At 51.8% G+C, this 16,704-nt stretch overlaps 1 protein-coding gene across 10 annotated transcripts in view; it reads left to right on the top strand.

The window, feature by feature from the left end:
- FLYWCH1 (FLYWCH-type zinc finger 1) overlaps nucleotides 1-16,704 on the top strand; it is a 35,633-nt gene that overhangs the window by 3,860 nt on the left and 15,069 nt on the right. For 3 of the 10 annotated variants that reach the window (XM_032145349.2, XM_058433963.1, XM_058433967.1), the window contains 4 exons: nucleotides 4,983-5,063; nucleotides 8,718-8,814; nucleotides 14,089-14,486; nucleotides 14,886-15,365. In XM_032145349.2, coding sequence (XP_032001240.1) covers nucleotides 14,162-14,486; nucleotides 14,886-15,365 — 805 coding nt within the window. In that variant the 5' untranslated portion in view covers nucleotides 4,983-5,063; nucleotides 8,718-8,814; nucleotides 14,089-14,161. Of the gene's footprint in view, nucleotides 1-4,982; nucleotides 5,064-8,717; nucleotides 8,815-13,299; nucleotides 13,685-14,088; nucleotides 14,487-14,885; nucleotides 15,366-16,704 lie in introns of all 10 variants that reach the window. The other 7 variants (XM_032145348.2, XM_058433964.1, XM_058433966.1 and 4 more) reach the window with 6 other exon arrangements.

Genomic DNA, 16,704 nt, shown 5'->3' with positions numbered 1-16,704 from the left:
AACAAGTTTCTGTGTCGAGAGAAAAAAAGAGAGAATCCAAAGAATCTAGAAGATTCTAGATCAGCAATATTGAAATGAATGTGCAAATGGAGGCAAAACTGGCCTCTTCTACAGTGGCCAAGGAAACATATTTTTTATTATAAGGCTGATCTCATCATATTTGGCCTGATTATATAGTGCAGCAATAGTGCTGATTCACCAGATAAGCCTACCTGAGTTTGCCTGCCTGGAAGTCTCCATAAGGAACCTTAGACTTTTTAAAGTCTGTTGTTTCGGCCAGGTACTGTGGCTCACACCTGTAATCCCAGCATTTTGGGAGGCAAAGACAGGCTGATCACTTGAGGTCGGAAATTCGAGACCAGCCTGGCCAACATGATGAAACCTCATCTCTACTAAAAACAAAAGTTAGCTGTGCGTGGTGCTGCGCACCTGTAATCCCAGCTACTCAGGAAGCTGAGGCAGGATAATTATTTAACCTAGGAGGCAGAGGTTGCTGTGAGCTGAGATCATGCCACTGTACTCCTGCCTGGCCAACAGAGTGGGACTCCATCTCAGAATGAAAATAGAGGCCGGGCGCGGTGGCTCACGCCTGTAATCCCAGCACTTCGGGAGGCCGAGGCAGGCAGATCACGAGGTCAGGACATTGAGACCATCCTGGCTAACATGGTGAAACCTGTCTCTACTAACAAAATACAAAAAATTATCCAGGCGTGGTGGCAAGTGCCTGTAGTCCCAGCTACTCGGGAGGCTGAGGCGGGAGAATGGCGAGAACCCAGGAGGCAGAGCTTGCAGAGAGCCAAGATCGCACCACTGCACTCCAGCCTGGGTGACAGAGCCAGACTGCGTCTCAAAAAAGAAAAAACAAAAACAAAAACAAAAAAAAAAGAAAAAAATCTGTTGTTTGATATCCTGAGACACAGAAGGCAAGCCCAAGATGCCTTCTCCATCCGATTTTACCTGTAGCAGCTACAATTTGGGCAAATTCCTCTCTTCTTGAGGTTCCCCACAGTACCCCTAAGGTTCTTGAAACTTGTTACGTTGCTAATACTTTCAAAAAAGAGGAAATCGGCCAGGCATGGTGGCTCACTCCTGTAATCCCCCCCCCCCAAAATCTGGAGTCTTTTTTTCCCCCCGAGATGGAGTCTCAATCTGTTGCCCAGGCTGGAGTACAGTGGCACCATCTTGGCTCACTGCAACCTCTACTTCCCGGGTTCAAGTGATTCTCTCTGCCTCAGCCTCCTGAGTAGCTGGGATTACAGGCGCCCACCACCATGCCCAGGTAATTTTTGTATTTTTTAGAAGAGATGGGGTTTTGCCATGTTGGCCAGGCTCGTCTTGAACTCCTGACCTCAGGTGATCCACCTGCCTCAGCCTCCCAAAGTGCTGGAATTAGAGGTGTGTGCCACTGCGCCTGCCCTTGGATTCTTTTTTTTTTTTTTTTTGAGACGGGGTCTCGCTCTTTCGCCCAGGCTGAAGTGCAGTGGCGCGATCTCGGCTCACTGCAAGCTCCGCCTCCCAGGTTCACCCCATTCTCCTGCCTCAGCCTCCTGAGTAGCTGGGACTACAGGCGCCCGCCACCGCTCCCGGCTAATTTTTTGTATATTTAGTAGAGACGGTTTCACCGTGTTAGCCAGGATGGTCTCGATCTCCTGACCTCATGATGGTCCTGCCTTGGCCTCCCAAAGTGCTGGGATTACAGGCGTGAGCCACCGCGCCCAGCTTTTTTTTTGAGACAGAGTTTCGCTCTTGTTGCCCAGGTTGGAGTGCAATGGCGCGATCTTGGCTCACTGCAACCTCCACCTCCCGGTTTCGAGTGATTCTCCTGCCTCAGCCTCCTGAATAGCTGGAATTACAAGCATGTACCACCACGCCCATGTAATTTTTGTATCTTTAGTAGAGACGGTTTCTCCATGTTAGTCAGGCTGGTCTCAAACTCCCGACCTCAGGTGATCCGCCTTCCTCAGCCTCCCAAAGTGCTGGGATTAGAGGCATGAGCCACCATGCCTGGCCTTAAATGTTTTTAAGTTATAAACATGTAAAATAAAATTCACCAATGAATGACAAATATGACCAGAATAGACAGGAAATAAGAGGAAAGACCAGTGGATTGAGAGCTAGAAGGTAGTATCTTGTCCAAGTAATATTTTGGTCTTCCTTGGGAAAAAAAAAAAAAACTTGTTTAGAAAGATAGTCTTTACTGAATTTGTTAATTGGATTTTGCTTCCTTTTTTTTTTTTTTCTTTTTTGAGGCGGAGTCTCCCTCTTTTGCCCAGGCTGGAGTGCAGCGGCATGATCTCGGCTCACTGCAACCTCCAACTCCTAGGTTTAAGCAATTCTGCCTCAGCCTTCCAAGTAGCTGGGATTACAGGCGTGCACCACCACTCCTGAGTTATCTTTTGTATTTTAGTAGATGTTAGCCAGGGTGGTCTCGATCTGCTGACCTTGTGATCCCCCCGCCTCAGCCTCCCAAAGTGCTGGGATTACAGGCGTGAACCACTGCACCCAGCTGCTCTAACTCTTATATATGTGTATATATTTATTTATTTGTTTTAATTTTTTGTTTCTTTTTTTTTTCTGAGACGGAGTCTGGCTCCGTCTCCCAGGCTGGAGTGCAGCGGTGTGGTCTCGGCTCACTGCAACCTCTGCCCCCTGGATTCAAGCGATTCTCCTGCGTCAGCCTCCCGAGTAGCTGGGACTACAGGCGCCCGCCACCACACGCAGCTAATTTTTGTATTTTTAGTAGAGACGAGGTTTCACCATGTTTGCCAGGCTGGTCTCGATCTCTTGACCTCGTGATCCGCCCACCTCGGCCTCCCGAACTGCTGGGATTACAGGCGTGAGCCACTGCGCCCGGCCTATTTTTTGTTTCTTGAGATGGGCTCTTGTGATGTTCCCCAGATTGGCTTCAAACTCCTGGGCTCAAGCCATTTTCCTGCCACAACCTCCCAAGTAGCTGGGACTACAAATACGCACCACCGTGCCCAGCTCTAAGTAATGCTTTTTGTAAGTATAGCATTTTGGAAATCCTCTTGAATTGTTTTTCCAACTTGGAAAAATTTCCAAACTCTTGTTTGAAAACATTGCCACCCGTGTAATTTTACCAAGGCGATAGGAACATTTCAGGAGCAACACCACCATCTTGTGGCCATGTCGAGTATTGCTGCTGAGGATTTAAATTTTCGCTTCCCCATTACGGGTGGTCCTGCCTTATGTAATGGTCCTTTAGAAAGACTCCAGGTGGCCTCTGGTGGGGGCTTCCTGCTCTCAAGAGGGATACAGTAGCAGACATGATTGAATGCAGTGTGTGCTACAGAAAAGGAAGCTCCTTAAAGGCATTAATTCAACAATGGAAGTAGTTGTGCATTTGAGTGGCAGGATTAGGGGTAATTTACTAGTATTACAGTGTTAACATTCTGAAATAGTTTCTATATATTTTTAGAATATGATATTAAAACTTAGAAAATTTCACAACATATAATGCATGCCACCCCTTGTTTGGTGAGTAAACCAAACCCAAGAACAGGAAGCTTGTGCTGTTTAGTAGAGCGCCTGTAATCCCAGCACTTTAGGAGGCGGGTAGGTAACTAGAGGCCAGGAGTTCGAGACCACCCTGGCCAAAATGGTGAAACTCCGTCTCTACTAAAAATACAAAACAAAATTTAGCCGTGTGTGGTTGGGGGTGCCTATAATCCCAGCTACTCAGGAGGCTGAGGCCTGAGAATCACTTGACCCCAGGAGGCGGAGGTTGCAGTGAGCTAAGATCGCGCCACTGCACTCCAGCCTGGGTGGCAGTGAAACTGTCTTAAAAAACAAAAAACTTTTTCACCCAGAGACCCTTGGAATGTGAGTCATTCCGACCATTGTTTTTTGTTGTTGTTGTTTTGTTTTTGTTTTGTTTTTGTTTTTTGAGTTGGAGTTTTGCTCTTGTTGCCCAAGTTGGATTGCAGTGGCGTGATCTCCTGCCTCAGCCTCCTGAGTAGCTGGGATTGCAGGCATGTGCCACCATGCCCAGCTAATTTTGTATTTTTAGTGGACACGGGGTTTCTCCATGTTGGTCAGGCTGGTCTCGAACTCCCGACCTCAGGTGATCTGCCCACCTCGGCCTCCCAAAGTGCTGGGATTACAGGCGTGAGCCACCACACCCGGCCCTTTTTTTTTTTTTTTTTTTTTTTTTTGAGACAGAGTCTCACTCTGGTGAGTCTTTTTTTTTTTTTTTGAGACAGAGTCTCACTCTGGTCTCGAACTCCTGACTTCATGATCCGTCTGCCTCGGCCTCCCAAAGTGCTGGGATTACAGGCATGAGCCACCATGCCCAGCCAGGGATTGTTTTTCAATAACTTTCCTGAGATATAATTTACATACCATATAATTTCTCCATCTAAAGTCTACAATTCATTGCTTTTAATGTATTCAGAAAGCTGTACAAGCATCACCACCATCAATTTTAGGACTTTTTTTTTTTTTTTTTGAGAAGGAGTCTCACTCTGTCGCCCAGGCTGGAGCGCAGTGGTGCAATCTCCGCTCACTGCAAGTTCTGCCTCCTGGGTTCGCGCCATTCTGCCTCAGCCTCCCGAGTAGCTGGGACTACAGGCACCTGCCACCAACGCCCGGCTAATTTTTTGTATTTTTAGTAGAGACGGGGTTTCACCATGTTAGCCAGGATGGTCTTGATCTGCTGACCTCGTGATCCACCTGCCTCGGCCTCCCAAGGTGCTGGGATTACAGGCGTGAGCCACCGCGCCCGGCCAATTTTAGGACATTTTTATTACCCTAGAAAGGAACCGCATGCCCCTCAGCCATCACTCCCAATCTCTCAGTCCCTCCCCACCCTAAACAATCTTCCACCACCTTTCTGTCTGGAAAGGTGGTGATTGGCCCATTCTGGACACTTCATGTAAACTGAATCATGTGACACTTGGTCTTTGTGACTGGCTGCGTGTAACGTGTATCAGAACTTCATTTATTTTTAATTTGCTGCATAGATTAGAAGACACCACGTGTTGTGACGTATCACCTCACACGGAGGACTCTCTTCCCTGAAGGCCAGGCCCAGGCCGGAGCAGGTGTGTGTGAGGGAGATCGGGACTGGTGGAATGACCAAGCTGGTTCCACCTGCACGGTGGCCTCAGAGGAGGGTGATGTCTGTAGAGCTGGGGGGCAGCCCAAAGACGGCCGAGGTGACAAGGAAGTGGGGCACTGCAAATATGGGTGGTTGAGGGAGGGAGGAGTTTTTGTCAGATCTCCCGTGTCCTTAAAAAAATAAAATAAGTACCTTGACGAGCCCAGTGGAAATAAAAGAGCAGAGGTGTGAGAGCTCTGGAGACAGGGAAGCGGAATGGAGAGGGGTGCATCGGGGAGCTGGTAGAGACTCTTCTAAACCAGAGGGAGGATGGATGCTCCCTTTCCCCGGACAGGGAAGAGGGTGAGAAGAGCTTATAGAGGCATCCATCCTGTGCTTGGGAGGCTGAGGTGGGAGGATCGCTTGATCCCAGGAGTTCAAAACCAACCTGGAAATATAGCAAGACCCTGTCATTACCAAAAAAAATTTTTTTAATTTAATTAGAAAACCAGGCTCTACAAAGAATACAAAAATTAGCCAGTCATGGTAGTGTGCGCCTGTGGTCCCAGCTACTCTGGAGGCTGAGGTGGGAAGATGGCTTGAGCCTGGGAGGCAGAGGCTGCAGTGATCACGTCACCACACTCCAGTTTAGGCCATAGTGAAATCCTGCCGCTAAAATAAAAAGTAAAAGTATCCATTCTGGCCGGGTGCAGTGGCTCACACGTGTAATCCCAGCACTTTCGGAGGCCAAGACGGGCAGATCATGAGGTCAGCAGTTCGAGACCATCCTGGCCAATATGGTGAAACCCCATCTCTACGAAAAAATACAAAATTTGCTGGGTGTGGTGGCACGTGCCTGTAGTCCCAGCTACTCAGGAGGCTGAGGCAGGAGAATCACTTGAACCCGGGAGGCAGAGGTTTCAGTGAGCCAAGATTGTGCCACTGCAGTCCTCTCTGGGCAACTGGGTGACAGAGTTAAAAAAAAAAAAATCCATCTTAAATGGCTACATTTTGAATCTGATAAAAATCATATTCTGAATCATGGAGGGATAACTTTAGTTACTAGAAAATCTACCTTGTAGGGAGAATCTTATTCACTGATAATGTTAGGGAAATGGGGTGTTTTGTGTATAGTTTGTTACAGATAGCTCATGTGTGTGTGTTTGTGTGGTTAAATTTACATGATGTAAAATTTACCATATTGGTCATTCATGTAAATTGCATCCTACAACCCTTGGTCTTTGTGAGCAGCTGCTCCCCTGAGCTCGATGTTGAAGTGTCCAGGTCAGCGGTTCACATTCATTGTGCAGCCGTCACCACTGTCCATCTCCAGAACCTTTTCATCTTCCCCAACGGCTACTCTGTCCCCATGAAACACTCACTCCTCATCCTCCAGCCCCTGGCACCCCCGTTCTACTTTCTGTCCCCATGAGTTTGACTGCCCTGGGGACCTCATACAAGTGGAATCGGACAGTGTTTGTCCCCTTGTGCCTGGCATGTCATGTGTTGCAGATTTTTTTTTATGGTGAAAAGAATACATATATTTGGAATTAGCCAGCCGGACTCAGTTTAGATGACCTCCATTTTGTTGGCACCACCCAAAGCATCGTGATCAGGAGCCAGTGGAACATGTGCCTTCTTCTCTCCATCAGGCCCAATCAGGCTGTTGACCTTGGCCACAGCCGTGTCACAGAGTTCTTCACAGCCTGTTTGATCTGGTGCTTGTTGGCTTTAACATCCACAGTGAACACAAGTGTGTTGTTGTCGTCTGTCTTCTTCCTGGCAGTGTCAGTGGTCAGTGGAAAACTGATGATGGCATAGAGGTCAAGCGTGTTTCTCCTGGGGGCGCTCTTCCGAGGAAATTTGGGCTGCCTCCCGAGTCGCAGTGTCTTGGGCTGCCAGGAGGTGGGTGATGCGCGGATCTTTTTTTGTGTGTGTGGCTGTGGACACCTCTCATTACTGCCTTCTTGGCCTTTAAAGCCTTCGCTTTGGCTTCAGCTTTACAAGGGGCAGGAGCTCCCTTCTTCGCTTTTGGCGCCATCTTGTGAAGAGGCCGTTTTATTTTTATTTTTATTTTTGACATGGAGTCTCATTCTGTCACCCAGGCTGGAGTGCAGTGGTGCGATCTCTGCACACCGCAACCTCTGCCTCCTGGTTCAAGCAATTCTCCTGCCTCCGCCTCTCGAGTAGCTGGGATTAGAAGTGTCCGCCACCACGCCCAGCTAATTTTTGTAATTTTAGTAGAAACGGGCTTCCGCATGTTGGCCAGGCTGGTCTCGAACTCCTGACCTCAGGTGATCTGCCCGCCTCGGTCTCCCAAAGTGCTGGGATTACAGGCGTGAGCCACCGCGCCTTGCCAATGCAGATGTTTTAAAATGCGTGATTCTCCTTTGCTGTCCCTTCTACTTCATATTTTTGTTTCTCTCATTACAAGCCCTTTATATGAACCCATCTGGGGGATGTGGCGTTTGTGTAGCATAGCATGGCACTCTGGAGCTCACAAATGGTTTTATGTCAGATATTTCATAACCATTCGTATTCTGTTAAAAAGCCAGAATCGGCCCGGCTCACACCTATAATTCCCACACTTTAGGAGGCTGAGGCGGATGGATCACTTGAGGTCACGAGTTCCAGACCAGCCTGACCAACATGGTGAAACCCCATCTCTACCAAAAAATACAAAAATTAGCCAGGCATGTTGGCGGGCACCTGTAATCGCAGCTACTTGGGAGTCTGAGGCAGAATAGCTTGAAACGCAGGAGGTGGAGGTTGCAGTGAGCTGAGATCGTGCCACTGCACTTAGCCTGGGCAACAGAGAGACCCTGTCTCAAAAAAGCAAAAAGCCAGCCAGGCGCGGGGCCTCACGCCTATAATCCCAGCACCTTGGGAGGCCAAGGCAGGCGGATCACGAGGTCAGGAGATCAAGACCATCCTGGCTAACACCATGAAACCCCGTCTCTACTAAAAACACAAAAAATTAGCTGGGTGTGGTGGTGGGCGCCTGTAGTCCCAGCTACTTGGGAGGCTGAGGCAGGAGAATGGCGTAAACACGGGAGGCGGAGCTTGCAGTGAGCTGAGATCCAGACACTGCACTCCATCCTGGGTGACAGAGTGAGACTCCATCTCAAAAGAAAAAAAAAAAAAAGTAAAAAGCCAGAACTCACTAGAGTCACTTACTTGCCAAGTGTATCAGCTATTGTTGTGTAGCATACGACCCATGATCTTACTGGCTTAAAATAATAGGAGTTCTCCAGTGATCAGGGTTCTCTGGGGTCCCCAGGCTCCTTCATGTCTGTAGGCAGCTAAGAGACTGCTGGGCTGGAGGGTACAAGGTGGTCTCCCTGAATGTGGCAGTGCCCTGCACATGGCCACTCCTACAGCTGCCTTCCCTGCAGACTCAGGGCCCTGGCCTGTGAGGCGTGGGAACGTGTACCCTGCGCACCTGCCACACTGTTGGTCACGCAACCCCCCCAGGCCAGTCAAGATTCAAATAGGTGGAGACAGCCCGGTTGCCAAGGGGCCTGTGGACTTTAACGGGCGGAGTGGTGGTGGGTCAGCATCTACCATCCAAGAGCCTACGTGGGCAAGAGTGGGAACGGGTCCTCAGCCTCCACTGGCTGGTGGCCAGGGCCTTTTCTTGTATTGGAACTTTTTCCAGGTCTGTTGAACCACGTGGGTCTTGGAAGCACTTTAAACAGAAGTGGGAAGTGTTCGCCGGAGGACCGTGCTCTCTCCTGTCACCTCCTGTGACTCGGGTACAGCTCCATGGGAATGTGGGGCTTTCCTTGTCAGGCCAAGCCCCACGCAGTCCCCACCTTCACTCTGATGGCCTGGGACGAGGCCCCCGCCCGCCTGCACTCCCATGGCGCAGCTGTGTCCTGCAGGACCAGCTGGCGGGGTGAACAGTGTGCGAGTCACTGTGCCGGCATGCATAGTCTGGGAGGCTTCTGTCAGGAGCGACCTGGCGTCCCCATGCCTCGCCCTGGCTGGGAGGGAGGCCACAGGGAGGCCGGGAAGCATGGCAGTTGTCAGGGAGGTGCCTGACCTCCCCGGGAACAACGGGGACTTTCTCCAGAGGGCGGGGGCCTCGCGGGACCTGGGCTGGGGGAGCCGGGAAGGGTGCACGGTCAGGGAACTGCCACGTCCATCGTCCATCCAGTCCCATACATCCCCGTTCATCCTGTCCTGCCTTGTCCTGCCCTTATCCCCATCCTTCCTGGTTTAGCCTCACCCGGTCCCACCCAGTCCCAGTCATCCCCATTCATCCCTGGAGCTCAGAGCGAGGGAGCGGGAGGGGCGGGCTGTCGGTAGAAGGACTTGCGCCGAGGCCAATCAGCGCGCGGAGGGGGTTGGGGGGGCGGGTACGGGGCTTCCCGCCGTAACCTTTTCCTGCCTGGAGCCGCTCTGCTCGGGAGGCGCCTGCGAAGTCAGCTGGGGTTGCCGCCGAGTCCCCTGTACCTCGTGTCACCCTGTGGGGCGGGATGAGTAGGCCCAGAAAGATGGCATGGAGGAACAGGCTGGGCCGGGGCTGGGGGAGGTGTGGTGGGACTGGCCCTCCTGGTACCTGTGATTTCCTGGGAACTGGGCCTTAATGGAGTTAAGGAGCCGCTCCCCTCTGCGTTGTCCCCGGAGCCGACCAGGCCTTCGGGAGTGGAATGTGGAGTCCCAGGCCAGGGAACTTTGGATCAAAGTGGGAGACCAGTGGGAACTGGAGCTGCACCATGTGAGGTGGGGGTGAGGACGGTAAAAATGTCAGGGACTGCAGTCTTGATTCCAGGCTGAGAGGTGGGAAAGACCCTACCATCTGCCCACACTCAGTTGCCCCAAAAAGCCCCACCCCACACCATGACTGCCACTGACTGCCCCCAGGGCCCTGCCCCGGCCCTGCCCGGTTCCCCGTTATCTGTCCTTTCTGCCTCTCCAGGCTGGAACCCGTGGTGACCTCGGGATTAAGTTAGAGCATCTACAGAAGATCTAATTATGCTATTTCAAACAATAGAACAATTCTTTTTTTTTTTTTTTTTTTTTTTTTTTGAGACGGAGTCTCGCTCTGTCGCCCAGGCTGGAGTGCAGTGGCACAATCTCGGCTCACTGCAAGCTCTGCCTCCCGGGTTCATGCCATTCTCCTGCCTCAGCCTCTCCGGGTAGCTGGGACTACAGGCGCCCGCCACCACGCCCGGCTAATTTTTTGTAGTTTTAGTAGAGACGGGGTTTCACCGTGGTCTTGATCTCCTGACCTTGTGATCCGCCCGCCTCGGCCTCCCAAAGTGCTAGGATTACAAGCGTGAGCCACCGCGCCCGGCCAACAACAATAGAACAATTCTGCCCATGGTTTCCAGAACAAGGAACTTTAGATCTAAAGGAATGGGAAAAAATTGGCAATGAATTAAAACAAGCAAATAGGGAAGGTAGAATCGTCCCACTTACAGTATGGAATGATTGGGCCATTATTAAAGCAGCTTTAGAACCGTTTCAAACAGGGGAAGATAGCGTTTCAGTTTCTGATGCCCCCGAAAGCTGTGTAATAGATTGTGAAGAAGAGGCAGGGACAGAATTCCCCAAAGGAACGGAAAGTTCACATCGTAAATATGTAGCAGAGTCTGTAATGGCTCGGTCAATGCAAAATGTTGACTTAAACAAATAAGGGTTATTTGCCCCAGGGCCTTGGAAAAAAATTCATGGACCCAGGAACCACCTGCCCATCTTTTAATTCAATTAGATAAGGCTCTAAAGAGCCCTACCCTGACTTTGTGGCAAGATTGTAAGATGCTGCTCAAAAATCTATTACGGATGATAACACCCGAAAGGTTATCGTAGAATTAATGACCTATGAAAATGCAAATACGGAATGTCAATTGGCCATAAAGCCACGTTGACTACAATCAATTACAGGAGGTAATATATCCTGAGTCATCAAAACTGGGGGGAAAACTCCAGAATTACTGGGGCCGTCAGTCTAAACCACAATGGCCAGCTCCTCCTCCCGTGGTTCAGATACCTGTAACATTACAACCTCAAATACAGGTTAGACAAGTACAAACCCCAAGAGAATATCAAATAGAAAAGGATAGTCTCTATCTCGGCAATGCCAATCCAGGTACAGTGTCCACAATATCAGCCAGCAGAAAATAAAACCCAACCGCCGTTAGTGTATCAATACTGGCTGCCAGCCAAGCTTCAGTATTGCCGCCTCCAGAGGTCCAATACAGACCCCAAGTGGTGTGTGCCAGACTGCACGGCATCATAGAGGCAACCCATGGCCGTGGTGTTTAATCCATCAGCACCACAGGCCGCGGCGCTGTGTCCTCAGCCACCCACTATGAGACTTAATCCAACAGCACCACCTAGTGGGCAAGGTAGCACACTGCATGCGGTCGTTGATGAAGCTAGAAAACGGGGGGATCTTCAGGCGTGGCTGTTCCCGGTAATTTTACAACTGGTACTGGCCGGGGAAGGGGCCCCAGCAGGAGCACCTGCGGTGGCTAACGCTAGATATGAACCTTTCACCATGAAAATGTTAAAAGACATGAAGGAGGGAGTTAAACAATATGGACCCAACTCTCCTTACATGAGCACATGATTAGATTCCCTTGGTCCAGCAGGAGTTGATGTAGCTACAGAATGTGTGAAGGCTTGTAATAGGACTGGAGGAGCCATGCAGAAAGCTATCCTAATGCCTCATGCAATGACTGGGGTCGCTTTAGCAGGACCAGTTAGAACATTTGGGGGAAAATGTTATAATTGTGGCCAAATTGGTCATCTAAAAAAGAATTGCCCAGCTAGCTCAGTCAGTAGAGCATGAGACTCTTAACCTCAGGGTCGTGAGTTCACGTCCCACATTGGGCACCAGGTGAAGGAGGCCTGCCCCTCAACACCTATGGGTATTTCTCGTCAGGTGGAGATGAGACTGAGAAAAGAAATAAGACAGGCCGGCCACGGTGGCTCACGCTTGTAATCCCAGCACTTTGGGAGCCCGAGGCGGGCGGATCACAAGGTCAGGAGATCGAGACCACGGTGAAACCCCGTCTCTACTAAAAATACAAAAAAAAAAACTAGCCGGGCGTGGTGGCGGGCGCCTGTAGTCCCAGCTACTCGGAGAGGCTGAGGCAGGAGAATGGCGTGAACCCAGGAGGCGGAGCTTGCAGTGAGCCGAGATTGCGCCACTGCACTCTAGCCTGGGCGACAGAGCGAGACTCAGTCTCAAAAAAAAAAAAAAAAAAGAAATAAGACACAGAGTCAAAGTATATAGAAAACAGTGGGCCCAGGAGATGGGCGCTCAACATGCAAGGACCCGCACTGGTGCTGGTCTCTGAGTTCCCTCAGTATTTATTGATCACTATTTTTACTATCTTGGCAAGGGGAGTGTGGCAGGGCAACAGAGTGACGGTGGGGAGAAGATCAGTAGGGAAACGTGAGCAAAGGAATCTGTATCATGAATAAGTTCAAGGGAAGGTACTGTGCCTGGATGTACACATAGGCCAGATTTATGTTTCACTTCACACAAACATCTCAGTGTAGCAAAGAGTAACAGAGCAGTATTGCTGCCAGCATATCTTGCCTCCGGCCACAGGGCAGTTTTCTCCTATCTCAGAATAGAACTAATGGTCGGCTTTACACCAAGACATTCCATTCCCAGGGACGAGCAGGAGACAGAAACGTTCCTCTTACCTCAAATGCAAAGGGGGTTCCCTCTTTCACTCGTCCTCCTCAGCACAGACCCTTCACAGGTGTCAGGCTGGGGGATGTAAAGTCTTTCCTTTCCCATGAGGCCATATCTCAGGCTGTCTCCGTGGGGGGAAACCTTGGACAATACCTAGGCTTTCTTGGGTGGAGGTCCCTGTGGCTTTCCACAGTGCATTTTGTCCCTGGTTAATAGAGAATAGAGAATGGCGATGACTTTTACCAAGCATACTGTCTGCAAACATTGTTAACAAGGCATATCCTGCATAGCCTTAAATACATTAAACCTTGATTCAATACAGCACATGTTTCTGTGAGCGCAGGGTTGGGGTTAAAGTTACAGATTAACGGCATCTCAAAGCAGAACAATTTTTCTTAGTACAGATCAAAATGGAGTTTCTTATGTCTTCCTCTCCTGCGTAGACACAGTAACAATCCGATCTCTCTCTTTTCCCCCACACAAAAAGCCCCACCCACACCATGACTGCCACTGACTGCCCCCAGGCCCCCACTCCAGCCCTGCAGTGGTTCCCCACTATCTGCTCTTTCTGCCTCTCCAGGCTGGAACCTGTGGTGACCTCAGGATTCTCCAGACACCACCACAGCTCCGTCCCCGACCAGCCGAGGCAGCAACAGCAACAGCTCCAGTACAAGGCGGCTGCCCCGGTGGGGCCCTGACATCTCCCGAAGGGGGGGTGGCCTGGGGCCTCCAGGCTAGGATAGGGACTGGGTCTGCCTGAGCCCAGAAAGGGCTTTCTGCCTCCCAGGCCATGATGTGGCGCTGTCCTCTGGAAGGGGCTCTGCGCGCCAGGCCCACGCTCCTGAGACAGGTGCCTGGTGTCCTGGTGAATCGCATGGTTTCCAAAAAGGTCTTGGCAAGTCCCTGGGCACCTGAGCAGAAACGAGTCTCAGCTTCCTGCCTCTTCAGCCTCAGGCGTATCACAGGTGTCTGTGCCTCACTGTCCTCATCTATAACTGGGTCAATAAGAACGTCCTGCTGTCATAATGTAGGGGCTGGAGGGGGGACTGGAAACGCAGGTGGAAACCCTTCTTCTGTGCTCAGCATGTGGCTGAGCTCTTAGTCCATTAGTCACTCTGATGGCCCCTTGTGGAGGGTGTTTATTGTGCACATTTTCCAGGTGGGGAAAGTGGGGTTGGATGGGGGTGATGTACCCAAGGCTGCCAGGAGAGGAACTGGCGGAGCAGAAGCCTAGTTCCATCAGGCCCCCCGCCAGCCTTGGCCCCAGCGAGCAGTGAGGCAGCCCCATCTGCCCCACCTCCCTCCCAGATCCACGTCTAGAGTCCCCTGAGGGCTTCCTCCACTGATGGGATTTTGCTTCCTTCCTTAGGACGGAACCACTGGACTCCAGGTTCCTTGCTGGGGGCTGAGCGTGGCCTGAGGGACAGGCCCTGGGTCCTGGGATGCCCCTGCCCGAGCCCAGCGAGCAGGAGGGCGAGAGCGTGAAGGCCGGCCAGGAGCCATCCCCTGAGCCAGCCACGGACGTCGTCCCGGCTGCCCCCAGGAAGCCCAGAGAGTTCCCCAAACTGGTCCTGCTCACAGCCTCCAACCAAGATGAGGATGGGGTGGGATCCAAGCCCCAGGAAGTGCACTGCGTCCTGTCCCTGGAGATGGCTGGCACCGCCTCCCTCGCCAGCACCTTGCATATCCTGCCAGTGGAGCAGCAGGGAGGGGTGGTCCAGGCAGCCCTGCAGATGCCTGAACAGAAGTGCAGCAAGCTGGACACAGGTGAGGTGTGGCGTGGTGCCCCTGCCCAGCCACCCCGTGGGTTCTGGTGCTCACAGCAGGCCCTCTACACCTCCCTTCTAGCATAGTGTCTTGTCCTTGCTCCAAGCTGAGCCTCTTGGCCTCTGATCTTGAGCCTGTCCCAGGCTGGTGTGACGATCACACTCAGGTACCAGGAGCTCATGGGAGTTGCAGTGATGTGCAGAATTCCTTCGGCTCCCTAAAAACATCCGCTACCACCCCCAAAATAAAAACCAGCCCTGAGAGTCTGGGCTTCTTGCTTGGGAGCAGGAGGAGAAGGCACCTGCTACACTCAGGACCCCCACGCCCTCTCTGGCTCTCTGTGCCTGCGACCTTGAGCTTTGCTCTAGGTTAGCTAACCCAGCCTTCCCCTTCCCCCAGCAGCCCCTCGGTCCCTGGAGTTCCTGAGGACACCATTCGGGGGCCGCCTCCTGGTGCTGGAGTCCTTCCTGTACAAGCAGGAGAAGGCTGTGGGGGACAAGGTGTACTGGAAGTGCCGCCAGCATGCTGAGCTGGGCTGCCGGGGCCGGGCCATCACCCGAGGTCTGCGGGCTACAGTGATGCGGGGCCACTGCCACGCGCCCGATGAGCAAGGCCTGGAGGCCCGGCGCCAGAGGGAGAAGCTGCCCAGCCTGGCCCTGCCAGAGGGCTGCGGAGAGCGCAAGGGTCCTGAGGGCCCTGGAGGCCGAGTGGAGGAGCCACTGGAGGGGGTGGGCCCGTGGCAGTGCCCTGAGGAGCCGGAGCCGGAGCCAGAGCCCACTCCTGGGCTGGGGCTGAGCAAGCCAGCCCCGGAGGAGGAGGGACCCCGAGCCCTGTCACTGCTGAGCCTGCCGCCCAAGAAGCGCTCGATCCTGGGGCTGGGTGAGTACAGTCCACCTCCCTGCCGCGTCCACTCGGGGCAGGGGACCCGAGGGCCCTTCCTGAGCCCAAATAGAAATGTGGATTCCCACAGGGTCTTTTAAAATGTACTCGAAGCTAAAATGACTTTCAAAAATATAAATGTGGCCGGGCACAATGGCTCACGCCTGTAATCCCAGCACTTTGGGAGGCCAAGGCAGACAGATCATGAAGTCAGGAGTTTGAGACCAGCCTGATCAACATGGTGAAACCCCGTCTCTACTAAAAATACAGAACTTAGCCGGGCGTGCTGGTGCGCACCTGTAATCCCAGCTACTCAGGAGGCTGAGGCAGGAGAATCTATTGAACCCGGGAGGCAGAGGTTGCAGTGAGCCCAGATGGCTCCACTGCATTCCAGCCTGGGCAACAGAGCAAAAGACTCCATCTCAAAAAAAAAAAAAAAATTATATATACATATGGCTGGGCCCAGTGGCTCACACCTGTAATCCCAGAACTTTGGGAGGCCAAGGCAGGTGGATCACCTGAGGTCAGGAGTTTGAGACCAGCCTGACCAACATGGGGAAACCCCATCTCTACTAAAAATAAAAAATTAGCCGGGCATGGTGGCGGATGCCTGTAATCCCAGCTATTGGGGATGCTGAGGCAAGAGAATCGGTTGGACCCAGGAGGCAGAGGTTGCAGTGAGCCAAGATTGCACTATTGCACTCCAGCCTGGGCAACAGAGCAAGACTCCATCTCAGTAAAAAAAAAAAAAAAAAAAAAATGTATATAAATGTGGACTAGGCACAGTGGTCATGCCTATAATCCTAGCACTTTGGGAGGCTGGGGCAGGAGGATCGCTTGAGCCCAGGAGTTCAAGACCAGCCTGGCCAATATATTGAGACCCCATATCTACAGAAAATCAGCCAGCTGTTGTGGTGTGCGACTGTGGTCCCAACCACTTGGGAGACTGAGGTGGGAGGATCACTTAAGCTAGGGAGATTGAGGCTGCAGTGAGCCGAGATCATGCCACTGCCCTCCAGCCTGGACAAGAGACCTGGACCCTGTCTCAAAAAAAAAAAAAAAAAAAAATCAGAATTTTATCTGGTTCCCAGGCGATTCTGGTGTCCATTTTTTTTTTTTTTGAGACGGAGTCTCGCTCTGTCCCCCAGGCTGGAGTGCAGTGGCGCAATCTCGGCTCACTGCAAGCTCCGCCTCCCGGGTTCACGCCATTCTCCTGCCTCAGCCTCTCCGAGTAGCTCGGACTACAGGCTCCCGCCACCACGCCCGGCTAAATTTTTTGTATTTTTAGTAGAGACGGGGTTTCACCGTGGTCTCAATATCCTGATCTCGTGATCCACCC

This window comes from Hylobates moloch, unplaced genomic scaffold (genome assembly GCF_009828535.3).
Source record: "Hylobates moloch isolate HMO894 unplaced genomic scaffold, HMol_V3 SCAFFOLD_23, whole genome shotgun sequence".
Lineage (NCBI taxonomy): Eukaryota > Metazoa > Chordata > Mammalia > Primates > Hylobatidae > Hylobates > Hylobates moloch.
Note: the sequence above shows the minus strand (reverse complement) of the source record. Positions and strands in the feature narration are given on the sequence as shown.